The 17,640-nt window shown below is 44.1% G+C and overlaps 1 protein-coding gene across 1 annotated transcript in view; it reads left to right on the forward strand.

Annotated features, from left to right (window-relative positions):
* The window catches only part of LOC142296283 (dihydroxyacetone phosphate acyltransferase-like), a 318,344-nt gene that overhangs the window by 296,008 nt on the left and 4,696 nt on the right, over window positions 1-17,640 (forward strand). The window contains 1 exon segment of the mRNA XM_075339690.1: window positions 10,430-10,491. Coding sequence (XP_075195805.1) covers window positions 10,430-10,491 — 62 coding nt within the window.

A 17,640-nucleotide genomic window follows, 5' to 3' on the forward strand; every position in this document is an offset into this window, starting at 1 on the left:
CTCCACATTTTAGGAGGTCAAAAGTAATTGGACAAATAAACCAAACCCAAACAAAATATTTTTATTTTCAATATTTTGTTGCGAATCCTTTGGAGGCAATCACTGCCTTAAGTCTGGAACCCATGGACATCACCAAACGCTGGGTTTCCTCCTTCTTAATGCTTTGCCAGGCCTTTACAGCCGCAGCCTTCAGGTCTTGCTTGTTTGTGGGTCTTTCCGTCTTAAGTCTGGATTTGAGCAAGTGAAATGCATGCTCAATTGGGTTAAGATCTGGTGATTGACTTGGCCATTGCAGAATGTTCCATTTTTTTGCACTCATGAACTCCTGGGTAGCTTTGGCTGTATGCTTGGGGTCATTGTCCATCTGTACTATGAAGCGCCGTCCGATCAACTTTGCGGCATTTGGCTGAATCTGGGCTGAAGTATAACCCTGTACACTTCAGAATTCATCCGGCTACTCTTGTCTGCTGTTATGTCATCAATAAACACAAGTGACCCAGTGCCATTGAAAGCCATGCATGCCCATGCCATCACGTTGCCTCCACCATGTTTTACAGAGAATGTGGTGTGCCTTGGATCATGTGCCATTCCCTTTCTTCTCCAAACTTCTCCAGGTTGATCTTTGTCTCATCTGTCCATAGAATACTTTTCCAGAACTGAGCTGGCTTCATGAGGTGTTTTTCAGCAAATTTAACTCTGGCCTGTCTATTTTTGGAATTGATGAATGGTTTGCATCTAGATGTGAACCCTTTGTATTTACTTTCATGGAGTCTTCTCTTTACTGTTGACTTAGAGACAGATACACCTACTTCACTGAGAGTGTTCTGGACTTCAGTTGATGTTGTGAACGGGTTCTTCTTCACCAAAGAAAGTATGCGGCGATCATCCACCACTGTTGTCATCCATGGACGCCCAGGCCTTTTTGAGTTCCCAAGCTCACCAGTCAATTCCTTTTTTCTCAGAATGTACCCGACTGTTGATTTTGCTACTCCAAGCATGTCTGCTATCTCTCTGATGGATTTTTTCTTTTTTTTCAGCCTCAACATGTTCTGCTTCACCTCAATTGAGAGTTCTTTAGACCTCATGTTGTCTGGTCACAGCAACAGCTTCCAAATGCAAAACCACACACCTGTAATCAACCCCAGACCTTTTAACTACTTCATTGATTACAGGTTAACGAGGGAGACGCCTTCAGAGTTAATTGCAGTCCTTAGAGTCCCTTGTCCAATTACTTTTGGTCCCTTGAAAAAGAGGAGGCTATGCATTACAGAGCTATGATTCCTAAACCCTTTCTCCGATTTGGATGTGAAAACTCTCATATTGCAGCTGGGAGTGTGCACTTTCATCCCATAATATATATATATAATTGTATTTCTGAACATGTTTTTGTAAACAGCTAAAATAACAAAACTTGTGTCACTGTCCAAATATTTCTGGCCCTGACTGTATATATATACAGTGCCTACAAGTAGTATTCTACCCCCTGCAGATTTAGCAGGTTTGATAAGATGCAAATAAGTTAGAGCCTGAAAACTTCAAACAAGAGCAGGATTTATTAACAGATGCATAAATCTTCAAACCAACAAGTTATGTTGCTCAGTTAAATTTTAATAAATTTTCAACATAAAAGTGTGGGTCAATTATTATTCAACCCCTAGGTTTAATATTTTGTGGAATAACCCTTGTTTGCAATTATAGCTAATAATCGTCTTTTATAAGACCTGATCAGGCCGGCACAGGTCTCTGGAGTTATCTTGGCCCACTCCTCCATGCAGATCTTCTCCAAGTTATCTAGGTTCTTTGGGTGTCTCATGTGGACTGTAATCTTGAGCTTCTTCCACAAGTTTTCAATTGGGTTAAGGTCAGGAGACTGACTAGGCCACTGCAACACCTTGATTTTTTCCCTCTTGAACCAGGCCTTGGTTTTCTTGGCTGTGTGCTTTGGGTCGTTGTCTTGTTGGAAGATGAAATGACGACCCATCTTAAGATCCTTGATGGAGGAGCGGAGGTTCTTGGCCAAAATCTCCAGGTAGGCCGTGCTATCCATCTTCCCATGGATGCGGACCAGATGGCCAGGCCCCTTGGCTGAGAAACAGCCCCACAGCATGATGCTGCCACCACCATGCTTGACTGTAGGGATGGTATTCTTGGGGTCGTATGCAGTGCCATCCAGTCTCCAAACGTCACGTGTGTGGTTGGCACCAAAGATCTCGATCTTGGTCTTATCAGACCAGAGAACCTTGAACCAGTCTGTCTCAGAGTCCTCCAAGTGATCATGAGCAAACTGTAGACGAGCATTGACATGACGCTTTGAAAGTAAAGGTACCTTACGGGCTCGTCTGGAACGGAGACCATTGCAGTAGAGGACGTTACTTATGGTATTGACTGAAACCAATGTCCCCACTGCCATGAGATCTTCCCGGAGCTCCTTCCTTGTTGTCCTTGGGTTAGCCTTGACTCTTCGGACAAGCCTGGCCTCGGCACGGGTGGAAACTTTCAAAGGCTGTCCAGGCCGTGGAAGGCTAACAGTAGTTCCATAAGCCTTCCACTTCCGGATGATGCTCCCAACAGTGGAGACAGGTAGGCCCAACTCCTTGGAAAGGGTTTTGTACCCCTTGCCAGCCTTGTGACCCTCCATGATCTTGTCTCTGATGGCCTTGGAATGCTCCTTTGTCTTTCTCATGTTGACCAAGTATGAGTGCTGTTCACAAGTTTGGGGAGGGTCTTAATTAGTCAGAAAAGGCTGGAAAAAGAGATAATTAATCCAAACATGTGAAGCTCATTGTTCTTTGTGCCTGAAATACTTCTTAATACTTTAGGGGAATCAAACAGAATTCTTGTGGTTTGAGGGGTTGAATAATAAATGACCCTCTGAATAAACTTTTCACAATTTAAAAAAAAAAAATAAAAAAAGAAATAGCATTCTTTTTTGCTGCAGTGCATTTCACACTTCCAGGCTGATCTACAGTCCAAATGTCACAATGCCAAGTTAATTCTGAATGTGTAAACCTGCTAAATCTGCAGGGGGTTGAATACTACTTGTAGGCACTGTGTATATATATATATATATATATATATATATATATATATATATATATATATATATATATATATATATATATATATGTATATACAGTGCTGTCCAAAAGTATTAGCACCCCTGCAATTCTGTCAGATAATACTCAGTTTCTTCTTGAAAATGATTGCAATCACAAATTCTTTGGTATTATTATCTTCATTTAATTTGTCTTCGAGGAAAAAAAAAAATTGTCATAAAGCCAAATTGGATATAATTCCACACCAAACATAAAAAAGGGGATGGACAAAAGTATTGTCACTGTTTGAAAAATCATGTGATGCTTCTCTAATTTGTGTAATTAACAGCACCTGTAACTTACCTGTGGCACCTAACAGGTGTTGGCAATAACTAAATCACACTTGCAGCCAGTTGACATGGATAAAAGTTGACTCAACCTCTGTACTGTGTCCTTGTGTGTACCACATTGAGCATGGAGAAAAGAAAGAAGACCAAAGAACTGTCTGAGGACTTGAGAATCCAAATTGTGAGGAAGCATGAGCAATCTCAAGGCTACAAGTCCATCTCCAAAGACCTGAAAGTTCCTGAGTCTATGGTGCGCAGTGTCATCAAGAATTTTAAAGCCCATGGCACTGTGGCTAACCTCCCTAAATGTGGAAGGAAAAGAAAAATTGACGAGAGATTTCAACGCAAGATTGTGCGGATGGTGGATAAAGAACCTCGACTAACATCCAAACAAGTTCAAGCTGCCCTGCAGTCCGAGGGTACAACAGTGTCAACCAGTACTATCCGTCCGCGTCTGAATGAAAAGGGACTGTATGGTAGAATACCCAGGAAGGCCCCACTTCTTACCTTGAGACATAAAAAAGCCAGGCTGGCGTTTGCCAAAACTTACCTGAGAAAGCCTAAAACGTTTACCCTTCAAATCTCTTGGACCTGGAGCAGTTTGCCAAAGAAGAATGATCTAAATTTCCAGCAGAGCATTGTAAGAAACGCATTGATGGTTACCGGAAGCGGTTGTTCGCAGTTATTTTAGCTAAAGGTTGTGCAACCAAGTATTAGGCTAAGGGTGCCAATACTTTTGTCTGGCCCATTTTTGGAGTTTTGTGTGAAATGATCAATGATTTGATTTTTGTTTCATTCTCTTTTGTGTTTTTTCATTGCAAGCATAATGAATGAAGAAAATAATACCAAAGATTTTGTGATTGCAATCATTTTCAAGAAGAAACTGGGTATTATCTGACAGAATTGCAGGGGTGCCAATACTTTTGGCCAGCACTGTACATATATATATATATATATATATTTATATTTATTATATATACATATACATATACACGTGTATGAGGAGATAATAGAACAGTTTTGATGATTAGAAAAGAAAAACTTATGTGCAGCAAAAATGATTTTATGACCCTCATATACGAAAAAGGAAAAAGAGTAGGAAAAAAGTAAAAAGGATGCAGTACAAAACATTAACCACTAGGGGTCCTCAAAGAGCAAACAAAGTGACGTATAGGGTCAAGCTATAGTATCTTGTGGATAGTATTGTATACTGCATTTTCTCTTTTTTCTTTCTAATTTTTTTTCTTAGTAATTTTGAGTGTTCCTTTTCGCAGCACAGACATTCTTGTGGAATCACTAAAACTGTTATATGTCTAGTATCTCTTTATTATCTCCTCATACATGAGAAAAAAAATGAAATTCTGAATTTTTTTTTTTTTTAAATGTACGGCATATACTTTACCATACAAGTGACTTGGCAGTATGATACTCCAGTATGTTGGTCAGTTCAATTATGTAGATACAAAACATGTTTAGTTTTTTTTTTTTTTTTTGTTTTTTTTTAAGTAATGAAAAAAAATGTGAAATTTAAAAAAAAAAAAAAAAATTCTTGCTTGTGTCAAAACTTTTTTTAAATTTTGGGATCTGGGGTTGTTTGAGGACTTGTTTTTTGTGCCCCAAGTTGACATTTTTATTAATACAATTTTGTGGTATATACGATGTTTTGACTGCCTGTTATTTTTTTACAGGTAAAATATATCTTTGTACCGTGTTAGCCAGTATAGATGAAAAATTGTTTAAAAGAACTGAAGTCCTCAGTGGTTGATACCTTTTAATGGCTAACTATAAAGATGGTAATAATAGCAAGCTTTCGAGACTACTCAGGTCTCTTCATCAGGCATGGTATAACACAAAATCTGAAGAGTCACATATTTATACACAACAGGACATAGAATAGTGCAGTAAAGAAAAAAAAACAAAAAAACAAGTTACATGAAACAAGGACTATCACTATGGCAGGGGGGAAAGCTGTTGTGTCCATAAATATTGCTGCAGTTCAGTGTGAAAGTTTTATTGTCCTCTGATCAGGGTCTGGTCCAGGGCTGTGATGCGCTCGGATGGTCAGAGGAGCACATCTCTTAACTGATGTAAAAAGACATGAATCCATGAGACACATTCATTCCTGCTCTGAATGTGTCAAAGGTCATCATAAGTTTGTACTCCCATAGTCTCCTATCTCTCTGGGACTTGAAATTTCCTTTCAATACCAGCAATTTCATGTCCATGATGCTGTGGTCTGGGTTACAAAAATGTTTGGCCACAGGTAGATCCATCCTTTTTTCCTTAATTGTGTGGCGGTGAGAATTCATCCTTGTCCTGAGCTGTTGTCCGGTCTCCCCTACATACAGACCCCCAGTTGGACATTTGGTACATATAATCAAGTACACCACATTGGTTGTGGTGCAGCTGAAGGTACCTGGGATCTTGTAGTCCTGATGTGATCTGGGAATCTTTATCTTGTCCGTTGTCAGTATAAATGGACAGGTCTTACATTTTTTCTGGTTGCAGGGAAATGTTCCTGTTGTTGTTGGAGAGGATAGGGAGCTTCTGACGATGATGCTTCCTAGATTTGGGGGCTGTCTAAAACACAGAAGTGGGGGGTCTGGAAAAATAGATTTTAACCTGGCATCTTTTTGCAGTAATGGTTGTAGTTTCCGTGCAGCTCCTCTAAACACCTCCAGATGGGGATTGTAGGTGACTACAAGAGGGACCTGATTGTTTTCTTCTTTAGTTTTATAATGTAGGAGATGGTTTCTTGATATTCTGGTGGCTCTTGTAATCTGGTTTTCAATTGTTCTTGGGTGGTAGCCTTGATTCAAAAAGGTCTTTCTGAGGCCCTCAAGGTGATTGTCTCTATCTGTACTGTTGGAACATATCCGATAGTACCTGATAGCCTGGCTGTATACAATAGAGTTTTTTATGTGTTTTAGATGAAAACTGTCCCATTTCAGGTATGTTGGACGTTCAATTGGCTTCTTGTACAGGGATGTCTCTATTTCATTGTTCCGTAGTTTAATGATGGTGTCCAAGAAGTTGATTTCAGTGCAGGAGTAGTTGAGTGTTAGGTTGATGGTGGGATGAAACTGATTAAAGTGTTCATGGAAGGTCTTCAGCTGCTGCTCAGACTCTGTCCAGATGATTAAAATATCATCAATGTAACGGTAGTAGGCCAGAGGCCTGATAGGACAAGAGGATAAAAAGTCACTCTCAAGCTTGGCCATGAAAAGATTTGCATATTGTGGTGCCATTTTGTTTCCCATTGCAGTCCCAGTCTCCTGTAGATATATGTTATTGTCAAATGCAAAGTAATTATGGGTGAGGATGAATTTTGTAAGCTTCACTACAGAATCAGCATCAGTTCCTGTATTTTCCAGGAACATTTTGCAAGCATTTAATCCATCCTGGTGTGGAATATTTGAGTACAAGGATTCCACATCCATGGTAGCAAGGATAGTTCCCTCTGGAAGAGGACCTATTGCTATTGTTATTTTTTTGTGTTGTTTACGGCGGCCAAAAAACTTCAAAAAGCTTGACAGCGAGATTTAACTGATTAACAGCCGCAGACAGATCTCTGATCCACCCCTGGCTGTTTTGTTATCAGACAAAACATTGGATGACCCTCGTACGTGTTATACACTCATGTAAGTGAGCCCTAAGACTTCCGCTCCACTTGCGATATGCTGATGACCCTCGGCTCAGTCTCTGCTGCGAGCGTGAGCCGAGTGTCATGCAACTGTAGTACAATCTTGTACTCGGATCACAGTTGCAGAGGAGAGCGGGGGGGGTCAACTTTTTCCCTCTTCTCTGCTGCCTTCCTCGCTGTATATCACACTGCACTCAGATGACATGTGAGTTTAGCGCAATGTTTCTCACGCACCCATAGACTTGTATAAGTACGTATGTGTGAGCTGAGACTAGCTGCCAAACGCAGCATGTGGTGATTTTTTCTCATGCCGATGTGGCCTGAGAAATCAATCACAGATGGACACTTGCCCCATAGTTTTATACTGGTGCGAGTGCAGTCCGAGGTTTTATCGGATTGCACTCGTCCATATAAAACGCAAGTGGAACCGAGGCCTAATACTGAGGCTATATACTATACTAAACACTATATTGACATTGTACACGGGGTGAACATTTTCTTTTTTGACACAAAACATTTAACATTACTGACCTTGTGGATGAGATTGATAGTAAAGTGTCAGTCTTTGCTGATGACACCAAACTATGTAGGATGTTAAAAACGGACCTTGATAGTACAATATTACAAAAAGATCTGGATAAGATGTCAGAATGGGCAGATACTTGGCAAATGAGATTTAATGTTGAGAAATGTAAAGTAATGCACCTAGGACGGAGTAATCCTATAACTGCGTATTCATTATATGGAAGTAAACTCAAGACTACAGAACAGGAGAAGGACTTGGGTATTATCATTACAAATAAGCTGAGCAGCAGTATGCAATGTCAGGCAGCAGCTGCTAAAGCAAACAAGATTTTAGGATGTATAAAAAGAGAGATTAGATCCCATGATCCCAACGTACTGTTACCCTTCTATAAATCACCTGTAAGGCCACATCTGGAGTATGGGATCCAGTTTTGGGCTCCACATTTTAAAAAGGATATTTATAAGTTAGAATCAGTTCAAAAGCGGCTAACTAGATTATTACAAGTAATGGAGGCCGCTGTATGATGAGAGGTTGAAAAAGTTATTTATTTAGCTTAGAAAAAAAAGTCTCAGAAGAGGTCTCATTTATATGTATAAGGCCACGTGTGCACGTTGCATTCTATTCCGCAGCGTGTAAGTAACTGCCTGTGCATCACAGAACACAGTCGAAAAAGCTGTGTTCTGAGAAGCATTCGGAAGAACACAACGTGCGCACATTCCTGGAGAATTCATGCATTCTGGATGCTTGCTCTGCCATAGACAGAGTGGGAAAAGCATCCAGAACGCACATTTTTCACAGTGCGGTCCCACACGGCTCTGCAGCATCCCCATAGACTTGCAGCAGAGCCGAGTGGGGCTGCATTGTCAAAAAGAGCATTGCTGGCTGCGAGAGAGAGCCGCGCAATCAGAATGAAGTCGGATGAACGTCACCTGACTTCATTGTGATCGCGTGGCTCTGTGCGTGTGCCACGGCTTGATTTCGTGAAGGACTCACCTGTGATCGCAAATCACCTGAGTGACTGCAGTGAGCCGCGTGATCAACTGTGCTTTCTCTCAGGTTACTCGCGGCCACAGCTGCAGTCCTCAACCTGAGAGCGGTGGCCGCGAGTAACCTTAGTGACAGCACAGCTGATCGCGCGACTCACTTCAGTTGCTGCATGGAGCTCACAGGAGCGGCGGTGTTCTACTGCCGCTCCTGTCAGCTTCCGATGTAGCAAAGCTGAGAGCGTCGTGGAACCTTGCGTGGATTACGTCGGACCTGGAGTTGTTTTTGGGAGGTTAATAAAATGGTGAAAGAGGGTGTTTTTTTGTCTTTCATTACAAATAAAGGATTTTTTGGATGTGTGTGTTTATTTACTTTAAATTACAGGTTAATCATGGAAGGTATCTCGGGCAGACGCCTGCCATGATTAACCTAGGACTTAGTGGCAACTATGGGCTGCTGCCATTAACTCCTTATTACCCTGTTTGTCACCGCACCAGGGCAATTCGGGACGAGTCGGGTAAAGTCCCGGGACTGTCGCATCTAATAGATGCGGCAATTCCGGGCAGCTGCTGGCTGATATTTTTAGGCTGGGGGGCTCCCCATAATGTGGAGCTCCCCATCCTGAGAATACCAGCCTTCAGCCGTGTGGCTTTACCCTGGCTGGTATCCAAATTGGGGGACCGCACGTCGGGTTTTTTTCAATTATTTATTTTTTTTACTGCTCGATATAGACCCGTCCACTGGCGGCTGTGATTGGTTGCAGTGAGACAGCTGTCACTCATTGTGGGGGCGTGTCTGACTGCAACCAATCATAGGTGCCGGTGGGCGGGGGAAGCAGGGAATACGTGATGGATTAATGAGCGGCCGGCCGGCATTTTCAAAAGAGGAGAAGCCGCCACAGTGTAAACGCCGTGCAGCGCCGCGCCAGTGATCGTGCATCGGTGAGTATGAGAGAAGGGGTGGGAGGTAGAGACCGACATGGACAGTGAGAGAGATAGAGACATAGAGGGAGAGAGAGAGACCGACCGACAGAGAGAGAAAGACGAAAGACCTGCCTTTGTTATGTTAAAAAAACATGCTGATCGCAACAATAATGCAGTGCAAGCGCACTGCTTAACATTTGGGCAGTGTTTTTCTACAACTCATTGATTTCAATGGGTGAAGAACGCAGCCAAAATGGCAAAAACAACTGACATGTTGCTTCTTCAAACGCAGAGATTTTGACAAATTTTAAGCAACTAAAACGCTGCATTTTTAACAGCATTGTGCGCACAAGAAAGCCTAAATTTCCATTGACTTTGCATGGAAATCAAAACGCATGCATTTTTGCATTAAAATGCTGCAGCTCAAAACGCTGCGGAAACGCAAAAAAAACACGCAACATGCGCACACAGCCTAAATACATGTGTGGTCAGTATAAAGAACTGACACGGGACTTATTCCTTCCAAAGACAGTACTAAGGACCAGGGGGCACTCACTGCGAGTGGAAGAAAAGTGATTCCGGCAGCTAAATAGGAAAGGGTTCTTTACAGTTAGAGCAGTCAGACTGTGGAATGCCCTACCACAAGAGGTAGTGACACTATAACAACTTTTAAAAAAGGGCTAGATGATTTCCTCAGTACACACAACATTGTTGATTATAAATGACTTAGGGACAAAATGTAGAATTGGGGGAGAAAGGTTGAACTAGATGTACCTAGGTCTTTTTTCAACCTATGTACGGTAACTATGTAACTATATAATAAATAATTCAGTAAATTAGTGCTATTTCTTGTGAATGTCCAAAGCCACAAATAAATGAAGATCATGTTAGGAATTGCTTTAATAGTAATTAATGTAATATACATGACATACTCATACAGCTATTCTATGAAATTCTTATTTTATCACTAGGTCCAATGAAAAAATGTTTTCAGCAGATATTAAAGCGGTAACACAAGCAATAGCAACACTTGGTAAGTTGTTTAAAGAATAGATTTTTTTTATGTATAAATGCTGTTTGGCAACATAGTCTGTGAAACTACAGTTATACAAATATTTAACTACCATATAGATGTCTATTTAACTTTGCATTTCTTATTAGCTACAATGTTGGCACTATATGACTTATATACACCACACAACTGCTTTAGGAAAATATAAAAAAAATTCTAAGGGCTCATTCAGACGGTGTGCTCATTGGATAGATCTTGGACCGCAACTATCCCAACCGGAGAGTGATAGACTTAGGCCGAGGCCACACGGGAATTAGTCGACTCCTCGCATGACACTTGGCTCACGCTCACACAGCGGGAGCCGAGTGTCATGTGAGTGTCATGCGACTGTGGTCCAATCGTGCAATCAAACTACAGTTGCGAAGGGGGAGCCGGCGCTGCGGAGGAGGGGGAGGGATTTATCTCCCTATCTCGTCCGTTGCCGGCTGATGCGAGAATCGCACTGGTGTAACGTGAGAGCAGTGCAATGTTTCTCTTGCCCCATAGACTTGTATGAGTGCAAGTGGAACAGGATCGCATTCCACTCACAGCATGCTGCAACTGTTTTCTCGGTCCGATTAGGGCTGAGAAAACAATCGCTCATGGGAGCTGCCCCATAGAGTAACATGGGTCTGAGTGGAATGAGATTTTTTTTTTATCGCATTCCATTCACACCGTTTTTCTTGCCGTGTGTCCTAGGCCTTATAGAAATATATTATGCTGTCATGCTTTGGTGAGGAGATCTATGGTCAGTCTCAGGTACTGTGGTCCGAGATTGGACCAATGTGCACAGACATCTGAATGAGCCTTAAGGGTATGTGAGCAGGTCTGCGATCTATTCCGCAGCGTTTAAGTCACTGCATGTGCGTTTCAAAACGCAGCCGAAAAGCTGCATTTTGGATGCATTGTGAATGGAGAATTCTTGCAGAATTCATGCGTTCTGGATACTTGTTCTGCCATAGACAGAGTGGGAAAAGCATCCGGAACGCACAAATGAAGCGACCTGTTGCTTTTTAGAACGCAGCGTTTTGGATCAAAATTTCAGCTTGCAAATCGCTGCGCTCTCAAACGCAACGTGCGGTTGGATTATGCACAATCTTCATAGATTGTGCTAAGGATGCAGGATGCATGCATTTACGCTGCAGTGCTAAACGCAGCGTAAAAGCATGCAACATGCAGACGTGCATACACAGCCTTAAGGGTGCTTTACACGCTGCAACATTGCTCGCTATTGCTAGCAATGTCGAGCGCGATAGCACCCACCCCCGTCGTCGTGCGACATTTGGTGATCGCTGCCGTGTGAACATTATCGCTACGGCAGCATCACACGCACATACCTGTGCAGCGACGTCGCTGTGACCGCTGAACAACCCCTCCCTCAAGGGGGAGGTGCGTTCGATGTCACAGCGACGTCACCGTGACGTCACTAAGCGGAGGGGCGGAGATGAGCGAGATGTAACATCCTGCCCACCTCCTTCCTTCTGCTTTGCCGGTGGACGCAGGTAAGGAGATGTTCGCCGTTCCTGCGGTGTCACACATAGCGATGTGTGCTGCCGCAGGAACGACAAACAACATCATACCTGCAGCAGCAACGATATTAAGGAAAGGAGGCTGTCAACGATCACCGTTTTTTGCCGATTTTGCGATCGTTGATCGTCGCTCCTTGGTGTCACACGCTGCGATGTCACTACCGGCGCCGGATGTGCGCCACTAACGACTTGACCCCGACGATATATCGGTAGCGATGTTGCAGCGTGTAAAGCACCCTTTACTCTTCATCAGGACTGAAGAACTCCAAACAGACATGTAGTCAATGTGTCTGTAAAGACCCTGGTTGCAAAGATTTTGTATTGCTTTTAAAACAAGCAAATTAATGATGATTCAGAGAATCTGACCTTCCAGTCTGGATTGCATGTAATAAACAGTCAGCGAATTGTGAATAATACAGATTGACTTTGGGGGGTTTTGAGCGATTTGGAGACTTAGGGGCACTTTGCACACTGCGACATCGCAGGCCGATGCTGCGATGCCGAGTGCGATAGTGCCCGCCCCCGTCGCAGCAGCGATATGTGGTGATAGCTGGCGTAGCGAAAGTTATCGCTACGCCAGCTTCACACACACACTCACCTGCCGTGCGACGTCCCTGTGGCCGGCGACCCGCCTCCTTGTTAAGGGGGCGGGTCGTGCGGCGTCACTGCGACGTCACACGGCAGGCGGCCAATCAGAGCGGAGGGGCGGAGATGAGCAGGATGTCAACATCCTGCCCACCTCCTTCCTTCCGCATATCCTACGGAAGCCGCAGTGAGGTTGGTAGGAGACGTTCCTCGCTCCTGCGACTTCACACACAGCGATGTGTGCAGCCGCAGGAGCGAGGAACAACATCGGACCGTCGCGTCAGCGTAATCATGGATTACGCCGACGCTGCACCGATGATACGATTACGACGCTTTTGCGCTCGTTAATTGTATCATCCAGCCTTTACACACTGCAATGTCGCATGCGATGCCGGAAGTGCGTCATTTTCAATTTGACCCCACCGACATCGCACCTGCGATGTCGCAGTGTGCAAAGTGCCCCTTAGCCCTCATTCCGATATCCGTAAATTATATGTGTCCCATTTGTGATTTTCATAGATAGAAAACAAACTCATTATAATTTATGGTGCTATTTACATGTCTATGTTTTTTCGTGTATCCTATGGCCACAAAAACATCAGACGTCCTTTTTTGATCCATGATTTCATGATTTTCCATGGATCCATGAAAAAAACTATGCTGAATATCTGATGAAAATGATGAAACTCAGTCCGTTTTTCTAGTAAGTGAAAAAAACAAGTTCTTGGTTTCATCACCATTTTGGATGTGATTTTTGTGCCACCCCGGAGGCCTCTGATGTCATGGCAGTGACTGAGCAGTGATGTGGCCGAACCGGGCGCAGGCGACAGGCTTTTTGTAATGGGGAATAAAAATAATATTTAAAAAGGGAAGAAAGAAAAATAAAATAAATACAGAGTTTGTGACACCAGTTGGGTTGTTTGGCTGTAGCATGGCACTGCTGATGGGCCCCAGGAGTTAGGTGGGGATGCGCAGTGCCAGAGGGTTGTCCTCTTGCCTCCCAACTAGGGCTTGATCCTGGGGGATGTGTTGAGGTAGGGATGGCGCAGCAGAGAATAAGTCAGCTAGACACAGGACAGGAAGCTTTTACCTTTTATTGAAGCTCTGTATAATAGTCTGGAATGTTCTTTTCAGCCTTACAATGATGGTAGTTTTCCCTGCCCTGATGGGAGTTTGGCTTCTCTGCTGTGTGGTGATAGTGTACTCTTCCTGCCACTATTTCCTTACCTGAGAATAGGTATCTTGGGTATCTTGGTATCCTGGAATTCCCATGATAAGAACAATCGGGACTGATTATCTCTTCTGGAGAGAAGGTGACTGGAATCCTGAAGGTAGACTCTCTGTTTCTTCTCGAAGCTTCCAGACTCACAAGTGCCACTGTGCTCCCAGGCAAATGTCACTACCCCTTGTAAGATGGCGGTAGTCTCTGTTTTGTCACCGACCTTGAAGGCACCGGTGACCTAGGGACTGATACCCTGACAAATGTAGCTGGCCCCTCCAGAGATTTCCGAAAATTACTTCAGGAGAGGACCTCTCTTCAGTATGTTCTTCACTTCACTTCACAGAGGCTCAGACTAAGGGCTCTTGTCCACTTGCGATTTTCCTGTGCGAGTGCGATCCGATAAAAAATCGGATCACACTCGCACCAGTGTTAAGCTATGAGGCATTGTCCACTAGCTTAATTTTATACGACATGTCTCGTGCTCTCGGTGAAATCGCAGCATGCTGTGATTTGCACCGAGTCTCAGCTCTTGCACCCCCATGCAAGCCTATGAAAGCGATAAAAAAATCAGAATACGGGTGGCATACGCATGTCATACAGATGGCATACGCATGTCACATGGATCCTTGACACTTGCATACAACGTCAGACTGGCTACCGGAGGAATCTCCAGTAATACCAGTCCTGGCCGCGGTTACATGCACTGAACTCCGGAGCTCTCACCTGAGCTCTGGAGTGCAGCCTGGACTGAACAGCGAGCGCCGAGTGATTGATTCCCTAGCGATTGCGGTTCAGTTCAGGACAGCTGCAAACAGAGCGGGCTGAACTCTTGAGCTCAGATGACAGCTCCGGAGTTCAGTGCAGGTAACCCTGGCCAGGCCTGGTATTACTGGAGATTTCTCCAGTAGCCAGTCTGACGCTGCTTGCATAACACTCACATAGCACTCGCATGACGCTCGCATGTCATACGGATGCTCTGTGAGAAAAAAAACACTTTATGCAGACCATACGCAGGACACTCGACTCACATTTGTAGCCGAGTATCGCAGTGATTTTTTTAACGCAAGTAGACAAGAGCCCTAAGGCTGAGACCACACTTTGCGTTTCCTCCTGCGTTTCAGGTGCTTTTTAGGTCTGTTTTGAGAAGCACCTTTTTCATGCCAAAAGGCATGCGTTTTGATTTTCCAGCAAAGTCAATGGAAAATGGTGATTTTCAGACTGCACTTTGCGTTTCTAAACGCTGCGTTTAATTTGCATATTTTGTGGCAAAAACCATGCGTTCAAAGAAGCAGCATGTCAATTGTTTTTGCCATTTTAGGTGCGTTTTGCTAACATTGAAGTCAATGAGAAATGGCAAAACCAAGATTCCTTCAAATTCTTGCGTTTTACCTGCTTTTTCAGTGCAGAAAACATGCGTTTTTGACTACAAAAATGCATGGTTTTTGGACTTCAAAATAATGATTTCATATGTCCCTTTACACACACACATAATCCGACAATTAAATTTGAGAAAAAATATGCATTTATTGCTATATTAGCGATAAAATGTACCGTATTTTTCGGACCATAAGACGCACTTTTTTCCCCCAAATGTTGGGGGAAAGTGGGGGGTGCGTCTAATGGTCTGAATGTAGTGCATGGCTGTGGGGAATGAGGGTGCTGCGGTGGAGCGGGTCATCGGGGGCACGAGCAGGCAGCAGCAGCGCCTGCCGTGACCACGTGGGCCCGCTCATTACATATGCACGCCCCTCCTCCTGCCCATCTCTCAGCGCTGAAGTCGGGGCAGATAGGTGGGCGGGATGATGGGCGGGGACGCGCGCATAATTAACAGCCAGCCGTGATCACCCCTGGCAACTACAGCCTGGAGTGATCATGCTCGGCTGTATTCACTGCCCCCCGCGCATCATCATCAGCGCGGGGGGCAGTGAATCAATGTACTCACCGTTCCCCTGCAGCACCGAGGTGTCCTCCAGTCTGTGTGGACTGGAGACTAGCGGTGTTCACAGTGATGACGTCATCGCTGTGTGCACGTGTTTCTTCACAGCCGTGCCGGCAGACTGGAGGACAATACATCGCAGTGCTGCAGGGAACGTGGCCGGCTCAACACAGCACTGCCGGCACAGACAGGAGGAGGAGCGACGCTGCGTGGAACGAGGAAAGGTGAGTGTAAACGTTTATTTATTTTTTTGTGTGTGCCGCAGGATGGGGGTATATGAGCGGGATAATGGGGGTATATGAACAGGATGATGGCATATAGCAGGATGATGGGGGTATATGAGCAGGATGGGGCCATATACCAAGATGATGGGAGTATATGAACAGGATGATGGCATATAGCAGGATGATGGGGGTATATGAGCAGGATGATGGGGGTATATGAGCAGGATGATGGGGGTATATGATCAGGATGATGGGGGTATATGAGCAGGATGATGAGAGTATATGAACAGGATGATGGGGGTATATGAGCAGGATGATGGCGTATATAGCAGGATGGGAGCACATACCAGGATGCAGTATATAGCAAAATGGGGCTATACCAGGATGAGGGACATAAATATATACACAAGGCAGGAGGATCATTACCAGGATAGGGTACCTTAGTAGAGAATTTGGGGATATTACCCCCATAATAGTGTCAGCAGCAGATCCTCGCCCCATAACAGTGTGTCATGACCACGTTTTTTGCTTAAAATTTTATTTTCCTATTTTCCTTCTCTAAAAACAGGGTGCGTCTTATGGTCTGGTGCGTCTTATAGTCCGAAAAATACAGTATATTACCGCTATAATTTTATGAAATATATCTATTTTCATTATTTTTTCCATTAATTTAGATTTTTATCCTTTTTTTTTCTTTTTTCATTCTGTATGACTGATTAAACTTTATTTAGCAGTGTCTTGTTGTTCAAAACGCAGGTGAAAAAACATGCAAAAAGCGCTGAAAACGCATAAAAAAAGCGGTAAATACGCATGCGTTTTCAACGCTAAAGTTCTGAAAAAGGCAACTTTGGTCAAATCAATTAAGCCAAAAACGTGCGTTTAGAACTGCAAGTAGGAGAACGCAAAGTGCGGTCTCAGCCTAACTGAAATCTACCTCAGAGCTAAGTTCCTTCCCTTTTTCCTTCTAGGGCTCTCTCTCCAGAGTTAGTTTTCTCTCAAATGAATAACCCCAATAAGGCCCCTTTCACATGTCAGTGATTCTGGTACGTTTGTGCTTTTTTTTAAACGTACCAGAATCACTGACATACGCAGACCCATTATAATGAATGGGTCTGCTCACACGTCAGTGATTTGTCACTGCACGTGTCTCCGTGCGGCGTACCCGCGTGTGCGTGATTGCTGCACGGAGACATGTCCATTTTTTTCTGGCATCACTGATGTTCCACGGACCACGCAGTGGTGTGGTCCGTGAAACACGTGCCAGAAAAAAACGTGCTTTTAAAATAATAAACATTTTAACTCACCCGGCGTCCAGCGATGTCCTCTGCAGCCCGTTCTCCCTGCTCCTTCTGTGCCGGCTGATTACTGTCGCGCATATTCATTATGCGCGACACAGCCGACCCGGAAGCAGCTCCTGCAGGGGTCACCGCCGGCCGGATGCTGCGTCGCGGGAGGATTCAGCACCACGGACAGCGGGAGCGGGCGCAGGTGAGTGAATCTCTAAGTGCAATCACGGGCCACGGAGAACGGAGCCCGGATTGCACTTAGACAACCCACGTGTGCCGTGATTTTCGGCACACGCAGGGACATGTGCGTGTTTTACACGCCAGTGAAAAACGTCTGTGTTTTTCACTG

The sequence above is a fragment of the Anomaloglossus baeobatrachus genome, chromosome 3 (assembly GCF_048569485.1).
Source record: "Anomaloglossus baeobatrachus isolate aAnoBae1 chromosome 3, aAnoBae1.hap1, whole genome shotgun sequence".
Classification (NCBI taxonomy): Eukaryota; Metazoa; Chordata; class Amphibia; order Anura; family Aromobatidae; genus Anomaloglossus; species Anomaloglossus baeobatrachus.